At 65.4% G+C, this 9,929-nt stretch overlaps 1 protein-coding gene across 7 annotated transcripts; it reads left to right on the top strand.

Moving 5' to 3' along the window:
* Positions 1 to 19: 19 nt before the first annotated feature.
* Positions 20 to 9,773, top strand: RUSC1 (RUN and SH3 domain containing 1). Of its 7 annotated transcripts, none has more exons than XM_074529488.1 (11): positions 20 to 167; positions 1,382 to 1,963; positions 2,018 to 3,091; positions 3,691 to 3,795; positions 4,443 to 4,519; positions 4,628 to 4,802; positions 5,649 to 5,754; positions 5,849 to 5,895; positions 6,127 to 7,075; positions 7,798 to 7,929; positions 9,224 to 9,773. In XM_074529488.1, exons 2-11 carry the CDS (start codon positions 1,456 to 1,458, stop codon positions 9,390 to 9,392), a joined length of 3,342 nt encoding a protein of 1,113 aa, XP_074385589.1. In that variant the 5' UTR covers positions 20 to 167; positions 1,382 to 1,455; the 3' UTR covers positions 9,393 to 9,773. The 7 variants fall into 7 exon arrangements, with proteins under 7 accessions (XP_074385589.1, XP_074385588.1, XP_074385590.1 ...); XM_074529487.1 differs by having other exon boundaries at positions 1,382 to 1,945; positions 1,982 to 3,091; XM_074529489.1 differs by having other exon boundaries at positions 1,382 to 3,091; positions 9,204 to 9,773.
* Positions 9,774 to 9,929: the final 156 nt, after the last annotated feature.

A 9,929-nucleotide genomic window follows, 5' to 3' on the forward strand; every position in this document is an offset into this window, starting at 1 on the left:
CTGTTGTCTGGGGACGGGGCTGGATGGAGGGAGGGGGATGCCGGTACCGGGGATGCCCGGAGCGCCGCCCCCGCCGCCGCCGGTGGGGCGGGACCGGGCGGCTCCCGGCGGGGCCGCGGCTCCTCCCTCGCTCCCGCAGCCGCAGTCGCCGCCGCAGCGCCGAGGAGGTGAGCGGGGGACGGGGAAAGAAGGGGATGGAGCCGGGCGGGGGCTGCAGGGGGATGGGGAGGGCCGCGCCCAGCAGGGCCGCTCCTGCTGCCGGGCCGGCCGTGCTCGCCCCGGGGCCAGGGGATGGAGGATGCTCGGGGGATGGAGGATGCTCGAGAGATTCTCGGGGTTGGAGGATGCTTGGAGCCGGGGGATGCTGGGGCTGGGGGATGCTCGGACCTGGAGGATGTTTGGGGCTGGGGGATGATCAGAGCCGGGGGATGCTCGGGGCTGGAGGATGATCGGGGTTGGAGGATGCTCAGGGCCGGGGGATGCTCGAGGGATGCTCGGGGCTGGGGGATGCTCGGGGCTGGAAGATGCTCGGGGTTGGAGGATGTTTAGGGCTGGAGGATGCTCGGAACCGGGGGATGCTGGGGCTAGAGGATGATCGGGGTTGGAGGATGCTCGAGGGATGCTCAGGGCTGGAGGATGCTTGGGGGTGGGGGATGCTCAGGGCTGGAGGATACTCGGAGCTGGAGGATGTTTAGGGCTGGAGGATGCTCGGAACCGGGAGATACTCGGGGTTGGAAGATGCTAGGGGCCGGGGGATGCTCGAGGTTGGAGGATGCTGGGGCCGGGGGATGCTCAGGGCTGGACGATGTTCGGAGCCAGAGGATGCTCGGGCCCGGGGGATGCTCGGGGCTGGCAGATGCTCGGATCCGCCCTCCCGCGCTCTCCGCTGCCCGGAGCCTCCAGCAGGTGCCCGGGGCCGGGGCCCCTCCCCGGTAAAGCCGGGCCCGGTGCTGCGGTGCCCGTTCTGCGGCGGTTCCGGCCAAGCCCCGGTCCCTGAGCCCCCCTGGTGCCACCGCCCCCAGGCAGGACAGAGCCCCCCCTGCCCGCCCCGCCTTGACGAGGCTCCAAGGGCGTTTTCTCCTTGAGGCATCCCCGAGATGCTCCCGACCCTCCGGAGGGAATCCAGCCCCGGGGCAGCCCGAGCTGCCTGGGATCGTTCCCAGGCCGTGCTCCAGGGACCAGGGCTGCCTTCAGAGCCCAGAACCGGGCAGGAAGCTGTGGGGCAGCCCCTCCCTCAGGGCACATCCCCTTCTATAAGCCCCAGCCCTTGTGCCAGGCCCTGCTGCAAGGTCACTGCCGTCCCTCTTCCCCCGGCTGTGCCTCTCTCCAGGTTTGTCCTGCCGTGTTTTTCCTTGACCAGGAGGGTGTTTGGTGCTTGCAGGGAGCTGGATGGTGTGAAGAGAGGAGCTGCTGGCCTTTCCTGGGAGCCCTGGGCACTTCCAGCGAGGCAGCACCATGCTGGCCCCAAAGAAAGGCCTCCTGTGCAACATCAACCACATCCACCTGCAGCACATCTCCCTGGGGCTGCACCTGTCCCGGCACCCCGAGCTCCAGGAGGGCTCCACGGGCCAGGGGGAGCAGACGGGCTGCACCCAGTGCCCGGAGAACCGGGAGCCGGTGGATGCCAATTCCAACAATCCCTCGGTGAAATGTCGCTGCTGCGAGTCCCACGCTCCGGAGCCGGAGACGCTCGGGCTGCAGAACCCTGAGGATTTCCCCTGCCTGCACAGCGGAGACGAGGAGGAGGCGGCTTCCCCTTGTGATCCCCCTTGTGATCTGGCTTCTTCCTCCTCCTCCTCCTCCTCCTCTGTCAGTAGCTGCTCGGATTTCAGCTTGGATGACTCGCCGGTCTCGGTGTACTGCAAGGAGTTCACCAGAGCAGAGTCCCAGTCCCCTGACAAGCAGCTGAACGTCATTCCCACAGAAAATGCTTGGCATGGAAAGCCTCTGGCTGATGGAGAGCCTCTGGCTGATGGAGAGCCTCTGGCTGATGGAGAATCTCTGGCTGATGGAGAGCCTCTGGCTGATGGAGAGCTTCTGGCTGACCAGCACAGGACATGCCATGAGAGAGATGCCAACCACAACTCCCCGGTGCCCCCGAGAGCCACCAAGAGCTCTGTGGCCAGCAAGAGCCCAGACAGCCTCTGCAGCAACAACTCGCTCGATTCTCACTGCGAGGAGCTCTCTCCCAGCACAGCAGCACCGGACACCACCGGCACCTGCACCGACCTCGACCCCAATTGCAACCCCCTCCCCGAGCCCGATGCGGCGCCCGCAGCCCCGCCGCCCGTGCCGGAACGGAGGGATCCCGGTGTCCCGAACAGCGCTCCGGAGCCGCGGCCCCGGCCCGGCGGGGTCCCTCCCCCGGTGCCCCCTCGGCCCCGGCGGCGGCTGCAGGTGCTGAACGCGCACAGAGCGGAGCAGCAGCTCGGGCCGGAGCTCAAGGCCAGCCCGGCTGAGCTCTGCAGAGACACGGCCACCAAGACCATCACCTCCTTCCACGAGCTGGCCCAGAGGAGGAAGAGGAACGCGGCTGTGCCCGCACCCGCCCAGGCCAGGGTTGACCGCAGTGACTGGCTGATCGTGTTCTCGCCGGACACGGAGCTGCCCCCCGGCAGCGAGCTGCTCTCGGGCACGGCGGGCCCGGAGCCGGCCCGGCCCCAGCCCCAGCCGCAGGTGCAGCCGCAGGTGCAGCAGGACGGGCCAGCCAGGCCCCCCGGCCCCAGGCAGAGAGAGGTGACCACGTTCAAGGAGCTGCGGTCCCGCAGCGCCGCCCGGCAGCCCAAGGGCCCGCGGGCAGAGCCGGCCCAGCACCCCCCGGTGCCCCCGGTGCCCGCCCCGGGCTGGGGGCCCCCCGTGTCCCTGGTGGGGGGACAGGGTCTGGCAGCCAGCGACGGGCACCAGGCGAGGAGGAGAGCCCGGCCGAGCCTGCATCCCATCGCCGAGGGGCAGCCCAGGGATGTGGAGAAGGGGCGGCTGCCCCCAGGAGAAAAGGGGATGGGGACAGCCCCGCTCCGGGGGCTCGGGGGGCCCGGCGGGGAGACCGCGGCGCCACGGGCGGCACAGAGAGGAGACGAGACCAGCATGGGGGGTGAGTGTGGGGGAGAGTCTGGGGGTGACTCTGGTGGGAGTCTGGAATGAGTCTGGGATGAGTCTGGGGTGAATCTGGGTTGAGTTTGGGGTGAGTCTGGGGGTGAGTCTGGGCAGGAGTCTGGGGGTGACTGGGGATGAGTGTGGGGGTGAGTGTGGGGGGAGTCTGGAGTGAGTCTGGAGTGAGTCTGGGATGAGTCTGGGGGGAGTCTGGGGGTGAGTCTGGGATGAGTGTGGGGGGAGTCTGGGGGTGACTCCGGCTCCTTCCGGGGTCCTGCCCGGGGCTTGCGGGACCGGGTGCGGGTTCCCGGGCGGTGAGAGGGATCCCGGGTCGCTCCGGGCCGGGCACGGCGAGCTCCGGCGTTCCCCCGCATGGCCCAGCGCGGTTCAGGACGTGCCGGGGCCGTCCCGGTGCCGCCGCTCCGCCCCGCGGCTCCCAGCGCTTCCTCCGCCCGGCCCGGCCCGGCCCCGCCGCCCTTGGCCCCATGAGCCGCAGCGAGCCGGGCCCCGCCGCCGGCCCCGCTCCTCCTCCTCCTGCCCCGGGCCCGGGCAGCGCTGCAGCCGCCGCCCCGCCTGACCCCGCTGCCCCGCTGTCTCCAGCCAGGCCCGAGCCGCTCCCCGCCGGAGCCGCCGCCGGAGCCGCCGCTGGAGCCGCCCGGCCCGGAGGGGGAAGAGCGGAGGGGCCGCATGGCGAGCAAACGAAAGGTTGGGGCAAATTCTCGCAGAACGGGGCGGGAGGGGAGGAGGGGGCAGCGGGGTCGGGAGGGTGCGAGGGGCTCGTCCTGGGGCGGGTCGGTGTCCGGGGCACCGGCCGGGCTGGGCTGGGACAGGGAGGGACACGCAGGGACGGTGCGGGCAGGGACAGGCGGAGCTGGGCTGGGGCAGGGACAACAGAAGCCACGCAGTGACACTGCAGGCAGGGACAGTGCAGGCGGGGACAGTACAGGCAGGGACAGGCAGAGCTGGGCTGGGGCAGGGACACTGCAGGGCACGAACATTGCAGGCAGGGACAGGCAGAGCTGGGCTGGGGCAGGGACACTGCAGGGCACGCAGTGACACTGCCGGCGGGGACAGTGCGGACAGGGACACTGCAGGCGGGGACACTGCAGGCGGGGACAGTACAGGCAGGGACCGGCAGCGTTGCCTGCACCGGCCCCGGCCCTGCCCGCCCCCGGCAGGTGATCCGGGCCAGCCGGAGAACGCGGCTGCAGCACCGCCGCAACCCCCCGAGGGTGCCCGACCTGCGGTTCCAGCACTGCAGGGTCCGGTGGTGTCCGGGTCCCTCCAGTGGGTCCCTCCAGACTGACCCTTCCCTTCTTCTCTCCTTCTCTCCTCCTCTCCCTCGTCCCCAGCGCTGCTGGTCGCCGTCAGCTCCGCTGTGGACAAGGTCATCGCCCACTTCAGCACCGCGCGGAACGTGGTGCAGAAGGTGAGAGCTGGGAAGGATTTTGGGATTCCCTCATCCCTCCCAGTGGAATCAGGGTCGGGTGCTGCCCTTCCCCTCCCTCCCATCTCCTCGTGCTCCTGCTCTCCCCAGGCCCAGCTGGGGGACAGCCGGCTCAACCCCGACGTGGGCTACCTGCTGCTGCACACCCTGTGCCCTGCTCTCTATGCCTTGGTGGAGGACGGGCTGAAGCCTTTCCAGAAGGATGTTATCACAGGCCAGAGGAGAAACTCCCCCTGGAGCGTGGTGGAAGCCTCGGTGAAGACAGGTGAGGGTGAGGGCATCTCCAGGTGCCTGGTGTGCTGCTGTGCCCTGGGCCAGCTGGGGTGAGTGAGTGTCTGTGCCATGGGCACTGAGTGCTGCTGTGCCCTGGGCAGTGAATGTCTGTGCTCTGGGCACTGTCTGTGCCATGGGCAGTATATGTGTGCCCTGGGCAGTGTGTCTGTGCCCTGGGCAGTGTCTGTGCCATGGGCAGTGAATGTCTGTGCCATGGGCAGTGTCTGTGCCCTGGGCAGTGTCTGTGCCCTGGGCACTGAGTGCTGCTGTGCCCTGGGCAGTGTCTGTGCCCTGGGCAGTGAATGTCTGTGCTCTGGGCACTGTCTGTGCCATGGGCACTGTCTGTGCCATGGGCAGTATATGTGTGCCCTGGGCAGTGTCTGTGCCATGGGCAGTGAATGTCTGTGCCCTGGGCAGTGTCTGTGCCCTGGGCACTGAGTGTCTGTGCCATGGGCACTGAGTGCTGCTGTGCCTTGGGCAGTGTCTGTACTCTGGGCAGTGTCTGTGCTCTGGGCATTGTCTGTGTCATGGGCAGTATATGTGTGCCATGGGCAGTATATCTGTGCCATGGGCAGTGTGTCTGTGCCCTGGGCAGTGTCTGTGCCATGGGCAGTGTGTCTGTGCCCTGGGCAGTGTCTGTGCCATGGGCAGCATCTGTGCCCTGATCAGTGAATGTCTGTGCCCTGTGGAGTGTCTGTGCCCTGGACAGTGTGTCTGTGCCCTGGGCACTGAGTGCTGCTGTGCCCTGGGCATTGTCTATGCCCTTCACAGTGAATGTCTGTGCCCTGGGCATTGTCTGTGCCCTGGGCACCGAGTGTGTGTGCTCTGCACCCCACAGGCCCCAGCAGCCGCTCCCTGCACTCGCTGTGCTGGCACGTGGCCGGGCTGGCCCCCCTCAGCAGCAGCAGGCAGAAGTTCCACGCCTTCATCCTCGGCCTTCTGAAGTGAGTGGTGTTAACCCTGCCAGCCCCTGTTAACCCTCCAGCAGGCTGGAGCTGTCCCAGGGGCTCTAATTTGGGTTCCCTTTGTCTCGTTTAGCATTAAACAGCTGGAGCTGTGGATATCTCACCTGCAGAAGAGCCCAGGTAAGGACACGGTGCCCAGGAGCTCCCTCCCTGAGCCCTCTCAACCTGCCAGGCTGAAATCCCACTCTGGGCTTGGGATACATCCACTTCCCATAGTGGACGGTTTTCCATGGTGCATCTTCAGCACAGAGGGTGCTCTGAGTGGCGTGGACAGCCTGGCTGGCCCTTGGTGGGGATGTGACAAGCACAAGGGACATCCTGCCCCTGCCTCACCTGTCCCTGTCCCCACAGGTGTGATCTCCGTGCTTTACTCCCCCACGGCCTTCTTTGCCCTGAGCCAAGGCCCTCTGCCCCACCTTGCTGACGAGCTCCTGCTGCTCATCCAGCCCCTCTCGGTGCTGACCTTCCACCTGGACTTGCTCTTTGAGCACCACCACCTCTCCGTGGACGTCCGGCCCTTGTCCCGCCGCCTGCAGTCCCCGCTGTCCCCCAGCCCCGTGCGGGGGTCCCTGGGGGGGCGCAGCGGTGCTGCTGGGGACAGCCTGGAGGATGAGACCCCTCCCGATGCTCTGGGCAGGGTGGGGGGAACGGGGGGCCGCTCCCAAGCCACCATGGGTGGGTTGGTGCCCGCCCCACCAGTGGGGGCTGCCCTGCAGCAAACCCTGCAGCAGGTGCTGCGCTGGGGCGACCAAATCAGCCGCAGTTTGCGGGGCTCTGCCACCCCCTCGGAGAGCACGGGGGGCACCGGGGCTGGCCTCAGTGGCTGGTGGGGCCAGCTGAGCCAGAGCTCCAGGGTTTACACTGCTGCCAGCAAGGAAAAGTCCCCCTCGGTCTGGTGGACGAAGCTGCGGGCGGGGGAACCCAGCCCGGGCCAGGCTGGGCAATCCCAAATTTCCTTAAGTGAGCCCAGAGCCACGGAGCTGCAGCTCCTCCAGACCAAAGCTGGCGCTGAACCCTCTCACCCAAAGCCCAGCAGCAGCACTGACACCTCAGGGAGCTCCTCCCCTGAAGATCTCTTCTTGCCCACTGGAACCAGAGCGCTCACCAAGCTGGATGATCCCACTGCTGGAAAAAACCTCCTGGCTGCTTCCCCAGCGCCTCCTGCCAACAGGAACCAGGCGGAGATGGCTGATCCTCCCGGTGCTGACAGGGGCAGCTGGCTGGGCTGGCTCTTTGGAGCCACCAACCCCTCCTGCAGGAGCTTCCCCTGCAGCCCTGACACCGCCTCGGGCAGGTCCAGGTGAGACCCAGCTTGGGCAGGCACAGGGGGGAGGGTTTGTGAGGGCTGGGGAGGGGTTTTGTGTGCTCAGGTGGGCTGAGGAGGGGTTTCTGTGTGCTCAGGTGTGCTCAGGAGGGGTTTCTGTGTGCTCAGGTGGGCTGAGGAGGGGTTTCTGTGTGCTCAGGAGGGGTTTCTGTGTGCTCAGGTGTGCTCAGGTGGGGTTTTGTGTGCTCAGGTGTGCTCAGGTGGGGTTTCTGTGTGCTCAGGTGGGGTTTCTGTGTGCTCAGGTGTGCTCAGGAGGGGTTTCTGTGTGCTCAGGTGGGCTGAGGAGGGGTTTCTGTGTCTCAGGAGGGGTTTCTGTGTGCTCAGGAGGGGTTTCTGTGTGCTCAGGTGTGCTCAGGTGGGGTTTCTGTGTGCTCAGGAGGGGTTTCTGTGTGCTCAGGTGGGCTGAGGAGGGGTTTCTGTGTCTCAGGAGGGGTTTCTGTGTGCTCAGGTGTGCTCAGGAGGGGTTTCTGTGTGCTCAGGTGGGCTGAGGAAGGATTTCTGTGGTGGCTTCATGGGGATCTTGTAGGGTTTCCCCTGGCATTAGTGCACGTCCCAAGCGCTGCTGCCATCGCCTTGGCGCAGCAGGAGCTCCTGGGCAGGCTCAGTGCTGTTTATCAGCTCCCAGATCAGCAGAAAAGCCTGAGATCAGCAGCAGGAAGGGCTCCCAGGTGAGCTGGTGGCTCCCTTTGCTCCGGCAGGAGGCCGTCCCGCTGGCTGGCCCCCAGCCCCCATGTCCTGGCCGGGGTGGTGAAGGGGCTGGCACCGGACAGGAGCCGCAGCCCAGAGCAGCAGCCGGGCAGGAGCGAGCCCGGCCTGGCCCCGGGCCGCAGGTGAGGCTGGAATGGGGTGGGGGGGGATCGGATTGATGGGATGGGATGGGATCAATGGGATGGAATTGATAGGATCAATGGGCTGGGATGGGCTGGGATGGGATCAATGGGATGAGATGGGATTGATGGGATGGGATTGATGGGATGGGATGGGATCAATGGGATGGAATGGGATTGATGGGATCAATGGGATGGGCAGGGATGGGATGGAATGGGATTGATGGGATCAATGGGATGGGATTGATGGGATCAATGGGCTGGGATGGGCTGGGATGGGATTGATGGGATGGGATCAATGGGATGGGATGGGATCAATTGGATGGGATGGGATTGATGGGATCGATGAACAGGGCTGGGATGGGATCAATGGGATGGGATGGGATTGATGGGATCAATGGGATGGGCAGGGATGGGATGGAATGGGATTGATGGGATCAATGGGCTGGGATGGGCTGGGATGGGATTGATGGGATGGGATCAATGGGATGGGATGGGATTGATGGGATGGGATCAATGGGATGGGCAGGGATGGGATGGAATGGGATTGATGGGATCAATGGGCTGGGATGGGATTGATGGGATGGGATGGGATCAATGGGATGGAATGGGATTGATGGGATCGATGGGATGGGATTGATGGGATCAATGGGATGGGATGGGATGGGATGGGATGGGATGGGATGGGATGGGCAGGGCTGGGATGGGATGGGCAGAGCTGGGAATGGACAGAGCTGGGAGAGGGACTGGGCAGGGCTGCTTTCAGAGGGTTTTTCTGGCTGGGGGAAAGCCGGGGCTGCTTTCAGGGGGTCGCACACATCCCTAAAGGGAAAGCCACAACTGCACCCCCAAGGATCCCCTTCCCCTGCTGGGCTCAGCTGCTTTTCCAAAACGTTTTGGGGACAATTTTTGGCATTTTCTTGCGTGCTTTGTGGATTCGTGGCAGCTTGTGTGGGGCAAGCATGTGGCAGCTGTTGGAGCAGCTCTGTCCAAGTGGGCACCCCAAACAGTGTTTGGTGCTTCCCTCTTCCCCATCCTCGCTGACCCCAATGTCCCCACACCCTCTGGGCCATCTCTGATGTCCCCACACCCTTGGGGGACATTTGTGGCCCAGGGTGACATTGGTGGCTCAAGGGTGTCATTGGTGGCACAGGGGGTGACATTGGTGGTGCAGGGGGTGACCCTGGTGGTGCAAGGGGTGACATTGGTGGCACAGCGGTGACATTTTTGACACAGGGATGACACTGGTGGTGCAGGGGGTGACATTTTTGGTGCAGGGGTGACATTTTTGACGCAGGGCAGTCCGGGCACTGTGTGACCACACGGGCACGGCTGATGGGCACCTGAGCTTCCACAAAGGGGACATCCTGGAGCTTCTCTCCACCGTGGATGAAGACTGGATCCGCTGCTGCCATGGCAACAGCACCGGCCTCGTTCCCGTTGGTTACACATCCCTGATTTTGTGAGGAGGAGGAGGAGGAGGAGGAAGGGACCTGAGGGAGCAGCTGAGCTCTCCGGAGCGGCGCCAGCTCTGGGTGTCTCCTGTCACCTCCAGAGCTGCCCCAGCTCCGGGGCTGGCGGCTCCCAGGGCCCCCTGCCCTGTGCCTGTCACTGCTGCATGAGGTCACCGTGTGCCACCGTGTCCCCCCCGGCCCCTCCTTGGCAGCTCGGGGGCCCCTCAGCTGCTGCCCACCCCCGTGTCACCTCCATCCGTCTGTCCGTCCGTCTGTCCTGCCACCTCTGCCACCTCCAGTGCCCCCGCCGTGCACTCTGTAAATAATTGTAACCACTGGAATGAGCTCGTGCCACCGGGAAAAAGCTGGAAATAAAGGTTGTGACTCACAAAATTTTGTTCTGGTTTAGGGCAAATTTGGTAGAGAATCGCCAAAAGGGGGAGGGGGCCCCTCCAGAAAACAAACCCACAGGGCCCATCTCCCCACAACCGGTTCGGGAAGGATTCCTTGGAGAGAAGTGGAAAGAACCTGTTTATTGAACACGCACAG

This window comes from Zonotrichia albicollis, chromosome 30 (assembly GCF_047830755.1).
Source record: "Zonotrichia albicollis isolate bZonAlb1 chromosome 30, bZonAlb1.hap1, whole genome shotgun sequence".
Taxonomy (NCBI): Eukaryota; Metazoa; Chordata; class Aves; order Passeriformes; family Passerellidae; genus Zonotrichia; species Zonotrichia albicollis.